General features: G+C 40.4%; 1 protein-coding gene across 11 annotated transcripts in view; it reads left to right on the top strand.

Moving 5' to 3' along the window:
- Nucleotides 1–2,859: 2,859 nt before the first annotated feature.
- The window catches only part of LOC115175395 (transcription elongation factor A protein 3), a 32,365-nt gene continuing 15,753 nt past the window's right edge, over nt 2,860–19,471 (top strand). For 4 of the 11 annotated variants that reach the window (XM_029734643.1, XM_029734649.1, XM_029734636.1 and 1 more), the window contains exons 1-6: nt 2,861–3,090; nt 15,982–16,044; nt 16,311–16,416; nt 16,515–16,623; nt 16,739–17,182; nt 17,263–17,406. In XM_029734643.1, coding sequence (XP_029590503.1) covers nt 3,022–3,090; nt 15,982–16,044; nt 16,311–16,416; nt 16,515–16,623; nt 16,739–17,182; nt 17,263–17,406 — 935 coding nt within the window. In that variant the 5' untranslated portion in view covers nt 2,861–3,021. Of the gene's footprint in view, nt 3,091–15,981; nt 16,045–16,310; nt 16,417–16,514; nt 16,624–16,738; nt 17,183–17,262; nt 17,407–19,471 lie in introns of all 11 variants that reach the window. The other 7 variants (XM_029734675.1, XM_029734663.1, XM_029734682.1 and 4 more) reach the window with 5 other exon arrangements.

The raw sequence follows: 19,471 nt of genomic DNA, 5'->3' as shown, positions 1-19,471 counted from the left end.
ATGGAGTAAAACAAACATACAGTCAATAATATAGTAGAAAAATAAGTCTATATACAATGTGAGCAAATGAGGTGAGATAAGGGAGGTAAAGGCAAAAAAGGCCATGGTGGCAAAGTAAATACAATATTGCAAGTAAAACACTGGAATGGTAGATTTGCAGTGGAAGAAAGTGCAAAATAGAAATAATGGGGTGCAAAGGAGCAAAATAAATAAATACAGTTGGGGAAGAGGTAGTTGTTTGGGCTAAATTATAGATGGGCTATGTACAGGTGCAGTAATCTGCTCTGACAGCTGGTGCTTAAAGCTAGTGAGGGAGATAAGTGTTTCCCGTTTTAGAGATTTTTGTAGTTCGTTCCAGTCATTGGCAGCAGAGAACTGGAAGGAGAGGCGGCCGAAGGAGGAATTGGCTTTGGGGGTGACCAGAGAGATATACCTGCTAGAACGCGTGCTACAGGTGGGTGCTGCTATGGTGAACAGCGAGCTGAGATAAGGGGGAACTTTAGCTAGCAGAGTCTTGTAGATGACCTGGAGCCAGTGGGTTTGGCGACGAGTATGAAGCGAGGGCCAGCCAACGAGAGCGTACAGGTCGCAGTGGTGGGTAATATATGGGGCTTTGGTGACAAAACGGATGGCACTGTGATAGACTGCATCCAATTTATTGAGTAGGGTATTGGAGGCTATTTTGTAAATGACATTGCCGAAGTCGAGGATCGGTAGGATGGTCAGTTTTACGAGGGTATGTTTGGCAGCATGAGTGAAAGATGCTTTGTTGCGAAATAGGAAGCCAATTCTAGATTTAACTTTGGATGGGAGATGTTTGATGTGAGTCTGGAAGGAGAGTTCACAGTCTAACCAGACACCTATATATTTGTAGTTGTCCACATATTCTAAGTCAGAACCGTCCAGAGTTGTGATGCTGGACGGGCGGGCAGGTGCAGGCAGTGATCGGTTGAAGAGCATGCATTTAGTTTTACTTGTATTTAAGAGCAGTTGGAGGCCACGGAAGGAGTTGTATGGCATTGAAGCTTGTCTGGAGGGTAGTTAACACAGTGTCCAAAGGGCCAGAAGTATACAGAATGGTGTTGTCTGCATAGAGGTGGATCAGAGACTCACCAGCAGCAAGAGCGACATCATTGATGTATACAGAGAAAAGAGTCGGCTCAAGAATTGAACCCTGTGGCACCCCCATATTTAGACAGGCTTTCACAGCTCTCTTTATCTGAGGACAGAAAACCTCACAAGAAACAGACTTCATTATAGTGAAATTATACCGTACTGAATATTATGTTACTATTATCTCCGTCCTCACTTCTAGGGACAGGAACTAGACAAAAGTACCTGCCCTATCCAGAATAGCCTACTCTCTCACTTTGACAGTTGGGGCTGCTATCCTTTCACCCTCCATGGCTGTTAGCTAGCTACCTACAAATGCATTTTGAGTTAGTTTTTTTACAGTGATAAATACATCAAGATACCGAGCTAATATGAGGTAAGGTAGCTGGTGATATTTAATTCACTTGGCTAGCTATCTATACAGTATGTGAAGTTGGCTAGATAGCTAGCTAGTTCATTTAGCAGCTCATTTGAGTTAGCATGCACTGTAGCTAGTTAGCTAATAATACGTAGGTTTTAAAAAAAAAAACATTTTTGAAACGTATTTACTTACTTGAATAGGTTCTCCCAGCCATGTAGATAATTGGATACAGGGCAGCAACGTTTGTTTGTCACCAGTGCGTTTTAGAGGATATTACTATTGAACTATGTACCCATTTAATAACCAGACCTTCATACAAACTTGCTACGCTGAATTCTTGACGCACAATCGAAAAGCTGCTATATGCTGCCTGCACGCTCACAACCGAGTCACAATGGGCTGCACGCGGCAATTTACCACTAACGGTACAAGCCTACTTGTAGCTAACATTTCAGTTAATGTTAGCTACTTCTGTGGCTTGAGACTGCTAGCTAACAATAAAAGGACAGGGAGTATGCCAGGCCCCCTACAAGAGGCTTAGACCCCATCCATGAATCTCTAGTGACGTCCCTGGTTGGGGGGATTGCCAAGATGGAGGCGCGGTGGCTTCAAAACAGCGCCCCCTGTCAGTCATCTAATACGTATTATAAATGATTGCCATATTTCACTGTATTAATCAAACATTAGGCTACATGGTTTAAAATTAAGGTATATCATATAACAATTATTTATTATATCTTCAAACTAAAGTGTAGACACACAGAGTGGGATATTTTAGTGTGTGGTTGGATACGCAACTATAGAGAGCAATAGTAATGGGAAAATGAATGTTTTTTTGGGATAAACGCCCCAAAAAAGGTCTGTGGTTAACAGACTAAGAGATCATATACGTTTGTTCTGTGAGAAAATGTCATCAGCTAACGTCACTTCTTGTGAATTTTGAAGCATGTATGTAATCAAAACAAGCACATAATATCATGACCTTTATGAATTATGAAGGCTTTATGTACTTTATCTCATAGAACAAAACATATAAGATGTGTTAACCTCAGACCTTATTTTCGACGTTTATCCCAAAACCCCATTATTTCCCAATTAATTTCCCCTATAAGAATTGCTGAACGAACCAGAGTAACTCATTTCAGGTGTTTAGGACAACAAACTGGCGAGCTCTATTGTGCAAGGCCCATTGTCATTGGGGTTCTCTCCAAAGTCATCTGAAACAGTTTGCAAAGCCCACTGTATTAAAGTACGTTTTGAAGTTATTCAATATTTTTCATATAAAGACGATATTAGTGTGAGACCCATAGCAACGTCTATATTTAGCTGTTGCCATGTGTCTCATGGGCATTTTGACTTGATGGTCAGACGATCCGACAACTGTCCTTCTGCCTGTAACTTGAGGACACGCCCCTTCGTTGAATGGAATGGACCGCGCCATAATGTAAAGTTCAATCTACGTAGGATGAACATTTACATTTCGTATTTTTTATTATATAGCATTTTACATAATATATATTATTGTACGTTTAATCCATGCATAAACTATGACGCGAGAAGAGGAGTTAATTCGGATTGCAAAAAAGCTGGACAAGATGGTGTCTAGAAATAACACGGTGAGAATGTATTTTGACACCTTGCTTTATGTCGCATGTTTTTCTGTCACCTCGTGCAGTCAAATGTATGAAATCAAGTGTAGATACATGCTTTATTTTGAATTTGCAATGACGTATTCCATTTTATAGTTATCTACAATAATACGAAGTTTTACATTTCGAGGTTGTGCTTTAAAAGTTGTGCACTGTCCAGAGAGGAACAGTTGTTCAAGTAGCAAATGCTGAACAGGTGTTTGGCACATACTTGTCCAGATTTGGACTATTAAGCAAGACCGTGCGATATATATACACGCACTGAATAAAACTACTAATGCAAAAGTGTGAGACTTAAAGCATGCTGGTATTCGACAACAACTCCGTGCATGGAACCGAACGTAAACAACGCAAAGTCGTGACAGTGGCGTACTATGGGCCAATTGTGCAGTGCTGTTTTTGCGGATTGTAGAATGCAAGTCGTTCACTGATACATTTTAATGAATTTCCTTATTAACAGCGCCTGCTGTAGACTACATAAACACAACTATTTTGACCATTAGGCTACATTACTATTACAATATTTGTACGTAGTTATTATAATATCACAGTTTGTTATTGATTGTAATTATGATTAATACAATTGATTACACGTGAATTGTAATTTTAAGTGTGATCACTTAAAAACAGACTGTAGAAACGTGCAGCTGCTACAATAGACCTACTAATTACAGTACAAATTCAGCCTGCAGAATGAATTCAATAATACTATACTCCTTAAAAACAGACTGTAGAAACATGTGCAGCAGCTACAGTAGACCTACTAACTACAGTACAAACCCTGCTTGTAGCATGAATGAAAGAATACTATGCTCCCACCATCACCCTGCTCTTCCAAGTCAATACAGGGTACTACACAGGGGTGCAACTTTGGTTTTAGAAGTAGGGGGACATAACCTGGCGAGGGGTCTAGGGGTCCTCCCTCAGAATTTTTTGGGCATCTCAAGCTCATTTCCTGCATTTCTACACAATCTAATATTACCCTTTTGCGGTCACTTTGATTGTAAGAATATAATATATTTTTAAACACTCTCTACATGAACGTGGATGCTACAATGATTATGGATAATCCTAAATGAATAATGATGAGTGAGAAATTTATAGATGCACAAATATCATACCCTCCCAAAAATAGTGAGAGGTTAGCATGTCTTGGGGGTATGATATTTGTGCATCTAACTTTCTCATGCATCATTATTCACAATTCATTCAGGATTATCCATAATCATGGCAGCATTCATGTAGAAGTGTTTAGAAACATATTCTTATTTAAATAAAAGTGACTCAAATGACAATACATTATTTACCATTAATTTCTATTGGGCACAAAATAATCTGAAACACAACCAAAACAAACAGCAAATGCATCCAACAAATGTGTGGAGTCACAAGCTTGATGTAGTCATTGCATGCTATGAATGTGGGACCAAACTCTTTACTACTTTAATACACATATAAGGGGATTTGGGGGGGGGGGGGGGGGGGGCGCTCTATGTACAAAAAGTGCAGTATATATAAACGGTTCCCCCATATGGATGAAAATACCCTAAAATGGAAGCTGTCAGTCTGCACTTTAACTTCGTAGTCATTGTTTGATTTTAAATCCAAACTTTTGGAGTATAGCGCCAAAAGAAGAAAAAGTTGTTCACTGTCCCAATAATTACGGAGGGCACTATAATTCATATCATCGCCTAATAGTACTGTAGAGCTCTTTTTTTACTGGCACACAATATAGCTGGATTGCCCCCTCCTGCCCCAGGGGTCCACGGCCTGCAGAGCCCAACCCAACACACCCCACTCAGCTTTAGATCTTAGTGAAAAATTAATTATTGGTTTCAGGTGTGTTAGGCCAAGGCCATTGTCACAACCAACAGTACGGCAGACCCCCAGGGCCAGGATTGAGCAGCCCAGTAGCTAGGGATTGCTTAAATCTGATGTGGGCATGTTTTCAATACAGACTCTTTTTGTCATACAGTATTCCATATAAGGCATCCAGACCTTATGAAAGTTGAATCTTGTAAAAAATTTAATCTAGTGATACATAACTTAATGGCAATGAATTTCTTAGCCACTGTAAATGCTAGGTTACACAGTTTCTTCTGATAAGTCTCAATTATCAACATTTCCAAGCCAACAAAAACAGGGAGAAGGGAGAATCTGTAGACATAAAAGAACAATCTCTATGCCAGAATTCAGACCGCTTTCACAAGAGCATAACATATTGAAATATGTCCCCTTTTGTGTTTTACAACTTGAAGCTTCTGGCTTGTCAAGTGTTTGCTGCACAGAGATAATACGTTTATGTTTTAGTTTAATTTATTTGCACCAAAGAAAACAAGTGATAGACAACAATATAGCTGCCCACTGAAGAAAAAGCTTCAAACTGTAACCAGTGCCTGCAACCTGGTTCCGGTTCAGTCAACCTACAACAACACAGGAATGAAATCATCAACATGTATTGATCACATCTTTACTAATGCTGCAGAAATTTGCTTTAAAGCAGTATCCAAATCCAGTGGATGTGGTGATTACAATATAGAAGCCATATCTAGGAAAACCAAAGTTCCAAAGGATGGGCATAATATAGTGTATGAGGTCATACAATACGTTTTGTAGTGATTCTTAGGTTGATGATGTAAAGAATATTTGCTGGTCTGGGGTGTGTAATGAGGACCATTCATTTAACCCTTTCACACGTACCATTCTACAGTTGTCCCTGTAGCGGACAATCACACCGGTGTGATTAGAAAGCTTATTTTGAACGGCCAGTTTCGAATGGAAATATTGACATAACACAAGCGGTCATATTTGTATAACTCTCGCTGACAAACTCCAATATGAATTAGCTAATATAAATTACTATTTATAATTAATCACATCACGGGTGAGCTCACCATTGATCGAAATAATTGAGTAAAACACTTTAGAATTCGAAAGTAATCCGACGATGGGTTGTTTGCGCTCTACCATGCTTATTTTCCCTCACAGAAACCAAAGATAATAAGAGGAGACAAGATGAGTTTGGTCTGTTTATAGTATGCATGTTCAAGGGGGGGTGTCGTCTACCATTGTTCACATCCCACCATTCATATCTGGAAGTCCTCAAAAAATGAGTGAACCCTTACCTAATTTTGTTATAACATCTTTGTTCCAACAGACGATTACGTGAAACCCAGAATGCATTGTATGTCAACCAAACATGGCTACACACAGCTGGAATTAGCTTAGCTCATCATAATCAGTACCTTCAAAAAAGTATTTTACACACATATGTGCCCATTACAATCTATGCAAGAATCGGAATGCATGATTTGTCAACAGTAATTGAAAACATGTGACTAAAACAGTAAATATATAAATAATTACCACACAAAACATTTTCTGATAGTGATTTATTTATACAAGTGGCGCATGCCGGCAGTCAATCACGTAACCTCTCACTCCCACTCTGAGCCATTCAGTGTTGTTGTTTATGTATGTAGCTAGTGAGCTAAGCTGTAGCATTAGCAATGTCTTTCAAAAGGAGATTTTTTTTATTCTGACAATGAGTATGAAAGTCAGGAATCAGATTCTGACAGTGACAGTGAGACCTTGTAGCCGTTGAGAACCCTAAATCTGAGGATCCCTTGTCTACTGACGAAGTCCCAGGTCTTTTTGAAGATGCTGGTGGTGATGGAGGCAGACCGACAGTGGATGAAGTACAGGAGTTCTGTGGGAGCTGGAAACCCGCCAGCCATTTCACCCCTCCTGACCCTGCTGTTTGCTTTGATGAGTCCCAGTCTGGAGTGCAACACCCTTCCCATTTCCAACTGAGGCAGAGTGCTTCAAGTTGTTTCTGACAGAGGAGCTGGTGGGAGACATAGTAGAGGAGACCAGTCGCTATGCCTTGGAGCTACAGGAGAAGAGAGAGCCAGGAGTGGGGGGGACAACCACATTTAGTGAAATGTATACCTTCCTGGTGACAGTCCTTCTCATGGGATAGTAAAGAAGAACTCCCTAAGAGAATACTGGAGCACAGATCCTATGTTTGCAACTCCCTTCTTTGCCACCCTCTTTTCCCAAGACTGCTTCCTAGTTCTGCTGCGATGACTGCATTTCATCAACAATATTACTGCCATCCTAAATGACCCGTTACACAAAATAAGAAATGTCAACAGCTGGCAGTAAAGTGGCATGACAAACGAGATGTCCATGTCCTCTCCACTGTCCATACAGCAACCATGTCGACCACAGGGAAGGTGGACCACCTGACGGAAGAGAGAAAAATCAAACCAGACTGCATGCTTGACTATAACCTCAAAATGAGGGCAGTGGATAAGGCGACATGATAAACTGCTTTGTCGAATGCACTCAGAAAACGAACAAGTGGTATAAGATCTTTTTCCATTTTTCCAGGGTAGCTTCAAAATACAACAAGCCAATACTTCTCTGATGCAAATAGCATTGTTTTACAGAGCTAATAGAAGAATGTAGCTAGCTACATAAGCACGATTGAATATAACACCATAAAGGTTATGAAGTGAGTAACGTTACCTCGCGTGTCTGCGGTTATAAGGAATATACACAAATATATTATGCTCCATACACACAGTGAGCTACAGTAGAAACGGTATAAGATGACATACAGAAACTATTATAACGTAATAAGGCACTTACTTTGATAGAAATGCAGTCTGTAGTGACGCCTAAGGCACTGAGACGCTGTGCCTTAGACAGCTGTGCCACTTCGGAGTCATAAGGCCAGGGTACCTTCAAAATACAACACATGCTAATACTTCTCTGACGCAATTAGCATTGTTTTCCAGAGCTAATAGAAGAATGTAGCTAGTTACCTAAGCATTGAAATGAGTAACGTTACCTCGCGTGTCCGCGGTTATAAGGAATATACACAAAAATGTTATGCTACAGTAGAAATGACAACACGACATGCAGAAACTAATTTAACTATTATAAAGTTGATAGAAATGCACACATTTCCAAAGTTATTATTGGTAACGAAAACAACTGATGCGATGCAGGCGTCATACGGAAAATGTGAACACGTGTGTGTGCAGGACGGGAGATGAGCAAATGTCTGCAGACTTGAACTGCACAAACAATTGGGAAGTGTTTGGGAAATTTTGTCCGGGTCAGAAATGTCTAAAACTTAATTGGTCCGCAAAAGTTAAAATGACTACTTTTATGTGATGAATGAGGCCGGAACACAACTCAATTCAAACTGTTGTTAGAAAATAAAAAACTTGTTAGAAAATAATTTGAAATTGACAAGTTGAAAACAGCCTATAAATAAAAACAGGCTGCATGCCTTGGTTTGAGGCAGCGCGGAGTAAATGTACTGTTGCATAACAATCACATTCTGGAATGGAGAGAAAGTTCTGACATCACGTGCATAAAAAAAACTCTCACGCTGCGGCGACCGTTAGAGATATTTGGAACTCACGCATGAAAGAGTTAAGAAAATTACTCTTAAAACTGTTAAATCCCCTTGGATTGATGAGGAATTAAAAAATTATATGGTTGAGAGGGATGAGGCAAAAGGTATGGCAAATAAGTTTGGCTGCACCAACGATTGGCAAACATACTGCAAATTGAGAAATTGTGACTAAACTGAACACAAAGAAGAAGAAACTATACTATGAAACAAAGATAAATTATATAAAGAATGATAGTAAAAAGCTTTGGAGTACCTTAACATTTTGGGCAAAAAGGCAAACTCCCGCTCCATCATTAATTGAATCAGATGGCTCATTAACCTTTTCACACGTACCAACACACATGTGTGATCTTTCTACAGTGGTCCCTGTAGTGTACGATCAAACCGGTGCGATTAGAACGCTTATTTAGAACGTCCAGTTTCGAATGACGCTACAATCAGCGTTTAAGCTGGCCACACAGTTTTTTCAGAAACATTTTGCACAAACAAAGTCCTTACAAAGTTATGTCCAGAATGTGAGCAGTTTATTTTTGGATGCAATGTTAAGACATTCACAGAAGTAGCTACAGCAAACACAATCATCCAAACCGGAAAAATCTAGGCTACATTTGTCCTAGCACTAACTGAAGAAATATTGACATAACACAAGCGGTCAAATTTTTATATCTCTCGGCTGACAGAAACTACAATATGAATTAGCTAATAGCAATTACTATTTATAATTAATTACATCATGGGTGAGCTCACCATTGATTGAAAATAATTGAGTAAAACACTTTCTAGAAATCAAAAGTAATCCGACAATGGGTAGTATGAAAGATGCTTGTTTTTTTTTCTCGCATCAACCAAAGATGATAAGAGGAGACAAGATGAGTTTTTGTCTGTTTATAGTATGCATGTTGAAGGGGGTGTGTCGTTTACGATCCTCCACTTCCCTTCATTCACTTCCGGAAGTTTACCCGAAAGATGAGTGAACCATTCCTTCTAGAGGTCGACTGATTATGATTTTTCAACGCCGATACTGATTATTGGAGGACCAAAAAGCCGATACCGATTAATTGGACGTTTTTTTTTCTTCTGCTGTTGTTGTTTGTTTTTGTTTATTTATTTATAATAATGATAATTACAACAATACTGAATGAACACTTATTTTAACTTAATATAATACATCAATAAAATCAATTTAGCCTCAAATAAATAATGAAACATGTTCAATTTGGTTTAAATAATGCAAAACAAAGTGTTGGAGAAGAAAGTAAAAGTGCAATATGTGCCATGTAAGAAAGCTAATGTTTAAGTGCCTTGCTCAGAACATGGGAACATATGAAAGCTAGTGGTTCCTTTTAACATGAGTCTTCAATATTCCCAGGTAAGAAGTTTTAGGTTGTAGTTATTATGGGAATTATAGGACTATTTCTCTCTATACGATTTGTATTTCATATACCTGTGACTATTGGATGTTCTTATAGGCACTTTAGTATTGCCAGTGTAACAGTATAGCTTCCGTCCCTCTCGTCGCTCCTACCTGGGCTTGAACCAGGAACACATCGACAACAGCCACCCTCGAAGTAGCGTTACCCATACAGAGGAAGGGAAACAACTACTCCAAGTCTCAGAGTGAGTGACGTTTGAAACGCTATTAGCGCGCATCCCACTAACTAGCTAGCCATTTCACATCGGTTACACCAGCCTAATCTTGGGAGTTGACAGGCTTGAAGGGGTGGGTATAATTTGTGGAATGTTCCAACAGGAATCTGTTCCAAAAAACGTAAAGTAAAAGGTTGCCAACCAACAACGCATACAAAGTAGCAACGCATACAAACCTAGCTAACTAGCTGCTGAATAGGCATCAACTCACCACGTAGCTTATTCTTAATGTTTGTCTATAGGCAACCAGAGTGAGGACAGACATTTTTCGGAATAAACGTGATGAGTGAAAAACGCAATGAAATAGACCACTCACGACCCGGTATCTTATTCTGCCGTTATACAACTTTGTATGTGTTGTTTTTTGGCAACCTTGTTATGTAAAAAGTTTTTGGAATAGATTCCTGTTGGAACGTTCCACAAATTATACCCACCCAGTTTGAAGTCATAAACAGCTTGAAACACAGCGAAGAGCTGCTGGCAAAACGCACGAAAGTGCTGTCTGAATGAATGCTTACGAGTTATGTTATGTCAATGTTATGTCATAATTACGTAAAATTCTGGCAAATTAGTTCGCAATGAGCCAGGCGGCCCAAACTGTTGCATATACCCTGACTCTGCGTGCAATGAACGCTAGAGATGTGACACAATTTTATGTTAGCAGGCAATATTAACTTCTTTGGGATAGGGGGCATTATTTTCACGGCCGGATAAAAAACGTACCCGATTTAATCTGGTTACTACTCCTGCCCAGAAACTAGAATATGCATATAATTAGTAGATTTGGATAGGAAACACTAAAGTTTCTAAAACTGTTTGAATGGTGTCTGTGAGAATAAAAGAACTCATATGGCAGGCCAAAACCTGAGAAGATTCCATACAGGAAGTGCCCTGTCTGACAATTTGTTGTCCTTCTGTTGCATCTCTATCGACATTACAGCATCTGTGCTGTAACGTGACACATTTTCTAAGGCTTCCATTGGCTCTCTAAAGCAGCCAGAAAGGGGAATGGGGTGTCTGCTGTCTCTGGGCAAAGTACAACAGCTCTGTTTGTAAGTGGTCAGCCTGGGGACAGTGAGACTGAGATGCGTGTTCACGAGACTTCTCCATTTTTTTTCTTTCAGCCATTGAATGAATACAACGTTGCCCGGTTGGAATATTATCGCTATTTTACAAGAAAAACAGCATAAACATTTATTTTAAACAGCGTTTGACATGCTTCTAAGTACGGTAATGGAATATTTTGAATTCTTTTGTCACGAAATGCGCTCGCGCGTTACCCTTTGGATAGTGACCTGAACGCACAAACAAAACGGCGGTATTTGGATATAACTATGGATTATTTGGAACCAAAACAACATTTGTTGTTAAAGTAGAAGTCCTGGGAGTGCATTCTGACGAAGAACAGCAAAGGTAATCACATTTTTCTAATAGTAATTCTGAGGTTAGTGAGCCCCAAACTTGGTGGGTGTCAAATTAGCTAGCCTGTGATGGCCGAGCTATGTACTCAGAATATTGCAAAATGTGCTTTCGCCGAAAAGCTATTTTAAAATCGGACGTAGCGATTGCATAAAGGAGTTCTGTATTTATATTTCTTAAAATAATTTATGTATTTTGTCAACGTTTATCATGAGTAATTTAGTAAATTCACCGGAAGTTTTCAGTGGGTATGCTAGTTCTGAACATCACATGCTAATGTAAAGAGCTGGTTTTTGATATAAATATGAACTTGATTGAACAAAACATGCATGTATTGTATAACATAAAGTCCTAGGAGTGTCATCTGATGAAGATCATCAAAGGTTAGTGCTGCATTTAGCTGTGGTTTGGGTTTATGTGACATATATGCTTGCTTGGAAAATGGCTGTGTGATTATTTGTCTATGTACTCTCCTAACATAATCTAATGTTTTGCTTTCGCTGTAAAGCCTTTTGAAATCGGACAATGTGGTTAGATTAACGAGAGTCTTATCTTTAAAATGGTGTAAAATAGTTGATTGTTTGAGAAAATTGAATTGTGCTATTTTAGTTGGTTTTGTATTTCACGCCATGCGATGCCATTGGCTGTTGGCTAGGGGTTCCGCAGGCGGAACGGGGTGTAAGGCAATGTAAGGCAGGTGGTTAAAGCGTTGGACTAGTAACCGGAAGTTTGCAAAAACGAATCCCCCCCTGAACAAGGCAGTTAACCCCCGTTCCTAGGCCATCATTGAAAATAAGAATGTGTTCTTAATCTGACTCGCCTAGTTAAATAATGGTGTAAAAACAAAAAAAGGGCAAATCGGTGGCCAAAAATACCTATTAATCGGTCGACCTCTAGTCTGAACCCCGCCCTGTGCAACTGGGTCCTGGACTTGCTGACGGGCCGCCCCCAGATGGTGAATGTAGGAAACTTCACCTCCACTCGGCTGATCCTCAACACTGGGGCCCCACAAGGGTGCGTGCTCAGCCCCCTCCTGTACTCCCTGTTTACCCATGACTGAGTGGCCAAGCACGCCTCCAACTCAATTATCAAGTTTGCAGACGACACAACAGTAGTAGACTTGATTACCAATGATGACAAGACAGCCTACAGGGAGGAGGTGATGGCTCTGGGAGTGTGGTGCCTGGAAAACAACCTCTCACTCAACGTCAATAAAAAACAAAGGAGATGATCGTGGACTTCAGGAAACAGCAGAGGGTGCACCCCCCCATCTACATTGACTGGACCGCAGTGGAGAAGGTGGAAAGTTCCTTGGCGTATACATCACTGACAAACTGAAATGGAATACCCACACAGACAGTGTGGTGAAGAAGGCACAACAGAGCCTCTTCAACCTCAGGAGGCTAAAGAAATTTGGCTTGTCACCTAAAACCCTCACAAACTTTTACAGATGCACAATTAAAAGCATACTGTCGGGCTGTATCACTGCCTGGTACGGCAACTGCACCTCCCGCAACCGCAAGGCTCTCCAGAGGGTGGTGCGGTCTGCCCAACGCATTACTGGGGGAAAACTACCCGCCCTCCAGGACACCTAAAACACCCGATGTCACAGGAAGGCCAAAAAGATCATCAAGGACATCAACCACCCAAGCCATTGCCTGTTCACCCCGCTATCATCCAGAAGGCGAGGTCAGTACAGGTGCATCAAAGCTGAGACCGAGAGACTGAAAAACAGCTTCTACGTCAAGGCCATCAGACTGCCATCACTAGCACAGAGGCTGCTGCCTATAGGCATAGACTAGAAATCACTGGCCACTTTAAGGAATGGAACACTAGTCACTTTAATGTTTACATATCTGGCATTACTCATCTCATATGTATATACAGTGTTCTATACTATTCTACTGTGTCTTAGTCCATTCCGCTCTGACATCGCTCGTCCATATGTATATAGTCTTGATTAATTCCTACTTAGATTTGTGTGTATTGGGTATATGTTGTGTAATTTGTTAGATATCACTTGTTAGATATTACTGCACTGTCAGAGCTAGAAGCACAAGCATTTCGCTACACCCGCAATAACATCTGCTAATCACGTGTATGTGACCAATAAAATTTGATTTGATATAGATTAGGAATAACAAAGGTCCAATTATCGAACCCTGTGGCAGGATGTCTTGACCCTGGTTGATGCACAGCAGTTAGCATAAACAAATTGTTCTCTATCATAAACATAACTATGTAACCAATTATATGCATAATCATGATCAAACCATAATCATGATCAAACCATAATATTGCAATTTAGAAAGTAATATTTCATAATCAAGCACTTTGGATACATTGAAAAAGATGCCAAGAGTGTATTCATTATTGTTCTGGGCTGTAAAGATTTTATCCACAAGTTGCAAAAGAGCCATATCTGTGTAGTAGTTTTTTATGAAAACCATATTGGTGTTCATATAGTGTTGATTTAAATGAAAACCATATTGGTGTTCATATAGTGTTGATTTAAACATTCTCTACTACACCACTTTTGTAGGAATTTTGAAAAACATGGTAGTACAGATAATGGGAGATCATTTGTAAAATATCTTGGATCCCCAGATTTATAGAGGGGATAACTTTAGTAACAATACCAGTTTGCATAGATTTGGTGAAGATACGTTAGAGGCTCAATAATCGAGGAAGACACTAATTTCACCAGAGGCACCAATCTCATCATGACCTGCTGCTGATATCTTTAAGTTACCAATTACCTCCATTATATCAGGAGGATCAAACTAAAACGGAGAAGGGAAATGTCCCTTAATATCATCCAAGGGATTTCCATCAGTTTTCTCTATTTTCTTTGAGAGAGAGGAACCCACATTCACAAAAAAAGTTATTAAAATCACATTAAATCAGGATCACTATAAGTCTTATTTCCAACAATAAATTGAGATGGGATAGTTGTAGATTACTTTTTGTTATTCAACAGTTGATTGATGATTTTCCAAGTTGACTTTATATTATTTAAGGATTCTTGGAATTTGTTAGTAAAATATATTTTGGGGGATGTCTGAAGTAGGTAAATTTGTTCTTGTACCTTTTGTGTAAAAAAAAATGTTGCATCTGCAAAAGTTCACTTCAGTGTCGTCACAGACTGGTCTTCCCTGGTTGCCTGACTTTGCTGAGACCCCTGTCACCATTTGATACTGCTCAGATGAGGCATGACAAACAATTACCTTGGTGTACATTCATACATTATATTATCCAAGAATAGAATCAATTGTTCAATAATTTAAATTACCATTATTCCCAGATCCCAGAATGTAGACTACCCATGAACTCAAGATGGAACTTTATATCCATTCATTGATTGTTATAATATACTGCAAAACTCACCTGAGCTCCATAGACTGGTCTTCCCTGGTCACCTGTCACCATCTGATACTGCTAAGACATGATGAGAATAGTGTTGTGTACTAACTGTGCACCATGACAGTGAAGCCTCTAGAGCTGTTTATTATTGTCAGTGTGAAAAGTAGGGAATGACCTAGGGAAACTGACATATCAATAACGTTTCATTGCTACTGTATACTGACTGTTGGGGAAAAAATTATGTCTTAACGTTAGCCAACTTTTGGCTGGCTCTAATGGTACATCAACTGGCGAAAACGAGCCAAGTTAATTTACTTCTGTTGAAACGAGACAAAACAAAAGCTACAAAACATTTCTGCACAACAGCTGTTAGATATTGCTACCTGACAGGTAGCTAGGCTGAACTGGCTGTGGTAGCTGCTAGCTAGCTAGATAGCTAGCAAGCTAGCTAAATTAGTTAATTCACTTCAGACAGAACTTCAGTCGAGAGGGGATGAAACATTAGCTAACATTACATGTCAGTTACTGTACTAGCTCAGCTCTGGGAAAAAATACTTTTTTTCTGTTAAGTCAAACAGCAGTTACCTTGCCAGCTACATCAGTCAAATAAAGAGTAGCCAGTTTCTGCTCTGCTTGCTTTTACAACTCAGGAAAAAAAGCACAACACACACATACAACAGCTGCCTCTGTTCGCACGCTCTGTTGTCTCCGCACGGTCCTAAATCCAGCTGGTTAAAACCACCAAACAGCCTACCCGACCACTGAGTCGTCTGCATGGTCCTAAAGCACATCGATGCCGCTTTTTGTATCACAATGCAATGATAAAACTGGGGGGTAACAAAAATGCAATTTCAGAATGAGGGGGGTCATATCTCCCCCGTCCCCAGTGAAAGTTGCACCCCTGGTACTATATATGTAATGAAAATAAATATTTCTGCTCCTCTCCCTGTTGGTTACAACTTCTAATACCATCATCTCCATGTTTGTGTACATAGGAGGGTGCCCTGGACCTGCTGAATGAACTGAAGAGCTTCAACATGACGCTGAAACTTCTGCAGGTAGAGGACCTGCAACAGGAATATCCCACTCACCTGTTATGTATTATTTAGGTGTACAGAAGTTCAATATTTTAGGCTACTTCTACATTCAACATTAAATATTATCAAATGCATGGGGAATACAGTGCAGTCAGTGCAATTTCCCCATAAACAGGGAATGGATTATATAGTTATGCCTACTCCAAATGATGTGTGAACTCATTATAAAAGTGTAAACTCATTATTTCAAGGATCACATGCCACAAACCATTCTCTCCGCTGAATAGGAAACGAGGATCGGCATGTCTGTGAATGGAATCAGGAAGCACTGCACAGACGACGAGGTCGTTTCCCTGGCCAAGATCCTCATCAAGGACTGGAAGAGACTGCTGGGTAGGATTGTAGGAGACTGTCTTTTAGAAAGTGGAGCTGTCTGGAGTTGTGTTTTACAGTATGTAGAGACATCATTTTCAACCCTCTTTGCCCCCTAGATGCTGCACGTACTCAGAGTACTGAGAGGCCCAATGAGACGAAGAATGGGGTTGACTCCAACAAATCCACAGGGTTCCCAGTCAGGTCCCCCTTAGAGAAAGATACCAGGTAGGTGCATACATACACACTCACTCAAACCATTGCCTGCGTGTGAAGGCAAAAATGTAAACATAGAAAAGGGGAAGATGCGGTATCTGGTGTGGTTTGTGTTTTTTTGCTATAGTCACAAGAGGCTGGATGTTTCTGATTCAGATCCTGAATCTGAAAAGGAAGAATACTCTGACAAACGGCGAAAAGAGAAGCACAATGTTGAACATAAAAAAGACGAGAGAGCTGTTGACCTTAAAAAGGAGCGATACACAGAGGCATTCAAAAACAAACGGCATGCAGAACAATCCAAAAATGGAAAACATACAGAAGATGCCAGAAAAGAAAGACATGTAGAACACTTAGAAGAACCCAAAAAGGAGAGACACTTCGAAAAATCCAGAAAAGAAAGACATGTGCAAGAACCCAAGAATGAGAGCCACACAGACGAACCCAGAAGGGAGAGTTACAAAGATGAACGGAGAAAGGAAAGACACACAGAGGAACGCAGGAAGGAGATACCAATGTATGAACCCCCACAAGAGAGACCTGAGGAAAACCACAGACAAGGGTTTGAGAGGTGAGAGGTGCCTCTGTTAATTTGATTCCATACAGTCTAGAGGACAAGGGCTGGGCCTCAGGGATGTGTTGTGTTTTCAGGAGAAGCGTCTTGGATGATCTTTACCCCTCTTGTTACTCTCCTCCTCGGCCCCCCCGACCACCCCGTCTTCCTCCCCTTGTCAGACGTATGTCTGCGGAGGTGAATAAAGGGGTGAAAAAAGAGGTGAAGAAGGAGAGAGAGAGGTCAGGATGGATAGATACTCTGGTGTCAACGCATGGAACTTTTCTGAGAACACTGTATTACTTTCAGATGCTTTGGTGATTTACCGAATGAGTGGTTTGTACAGATATAAGGGTATAGTTTGAGATGTTTATATTGGAAGCCCTTGAGATTGATTGCACACTAACCTTGTTGTTTAACTGACTTGTTCATACAGCATACCACTGGGCACATCACGTAATTTCAACATGGAAATGTGGGTAATATTTGGTGGAGACGTTGATCCATGAGATTTCAACCTTTATTCACCCACTCAAAAAGTCAGCCGGAAGTTTGTTGAATTACTAATGCGTTATCACTATGCTTGCAACCATCTAAAAAGCATATCTCAATTCCAGTGGGAAAACAATATTAGATTATTGGTTTAGTTCTCATTTAAATGTGTTATCAGTGTGCTTTCAACCATTTTAAAAGCACAACAAAGTTCAAAAGGGGAAAACAATGTCAGGTATTCATACAACAACTTAATGTTTTATCACTGTGCTTCATCTAATTGCACTACCAAATTACCTGGATTGCAGTTGAGATAACATTAAAAGTACATAGTGCAAGTGTTCAATGCTGTAGAGATTCTGCACAGATTATTATAGCAATTGTGAAGACCTCCACAGAACTGCAACCTTTGCACGCTATCTTGAACATGCACACTTTCTATGATTACATAAGAAGACATTTATAGTAACAGTAGGCTAACCTCAACATGTGGCCATAGATGTGTTACTCATCGTAGCCCTGGGTGGAATGTTATTAATATTTTTCATCATTAATAAACAAATAGAATTATATATCCGGTGTTTCTATGTCAAACGGGTTTGTTATATTTCAGTCTTCTGTGATGTAATATTGGGATGCAAACTACACATTTTTATACATTTTATACATCTACAGTTGAAGTCGGAGGTTTACATACACCTTAGCCAAATACATTTAAACTCAGTTTTTCACAATTCCTGATATTTAATCCCAGTAAAAAATTCCCTGTTTTAGGTCAGTTAGGATCACCACTTTATTTTAAGAATGTGAAATGTCAGAATAATAGTAGAGAGAATGATTTATTTCAGCTTTTATGTCTTTCATCACATTCCCAGTGGTTCAGAAGTTTACATACACTCAATTAGTATTTGGTAGCATTGCCTTTAAATTGTTTAACTTGGGTCAAACATTTTGGGTAGCCTTCCACAAGCTTCCCATAATATGTTGGGTAAATTTTGGCCCATTCCTCCTGACAGAGCTGGTGTAACCGAGTCAGGTTTGTAGGCCTCTGTCACGACTTCCGCCGAAATCAGTCCCTCTCCTTGTTCGGGCGGCGGTCGACATCACCGACTTTCTAGCCATCGCCGATCCACTTTTCATTTTCCATTGGTTTTGGTTTGTCTTCCATCACACCTGGTTCCAATTCCGTCATACATGTGTATTTAACCCTCTGTTCCCCCCCATGTCCTTGTCCGTAATTGTTTGTTGTCAGTGCTTGTGCACGTTATGTTCTGGTGTGCGTCGGGTTATGTACCCATTTATTTTCATTGTTCTGTATCCAGTGGGTTTTGATGATTAAACTGAGCCGTTTGAAACACAGTTTTGCTCTCCTGTGTCTGACTTCTCTGCCACCAGTACGCACCCCTGACAGAATTACGGACCACTACGATGGAGTCAGCAGGAGCAGGTACCCCAGTATTAGGGGTGGAGGAGCACGCAGCAATGCTCCAACATCTTGGCACCGTCATGGACCTCGTTGTCCAGACAATGGACCGCTGGGAGAGACGGGGAGTTCTTCCAGCGCCTCCACCAGCACAACCGGGGTCTCCACTGAGCGCCCCTCTTCATCCTGGTTCCAGTGGGATTCGTCTCTCCCTGCCCCAGAAATACGACGGGAAGGCTGCGAACTGCCAGGGGTACCTTCTCCAACTGGACCTATACCTGGCCACCATCCACCCGGCTCTGTCGGGTCGTGAGAGGGTGTCCGCACTCGTCTCGTGCCTCACCAGGAAAGCCCTCGAGTGGGCCAACGCTGTATGGAGAGAGGGAGATGCG

Source organism: Salmo trutta, chromosome 3 (genome assembly GCF_901001165.1).
Source record: "Salmo trutta chromosome 3, fSalTru1.1, whole genome shotgun sequence".
Lineage (NCBI taxonomy): Eukaryota > Metazoa > Chordata > Actinopteri > Salmoniformes > Salmonidae > Salmo > Salmo trutta.
Note: the sequence above shows the minus strand (reverse complement) of the source record. Positions and strands in the feature narration are given on the sequence as shown.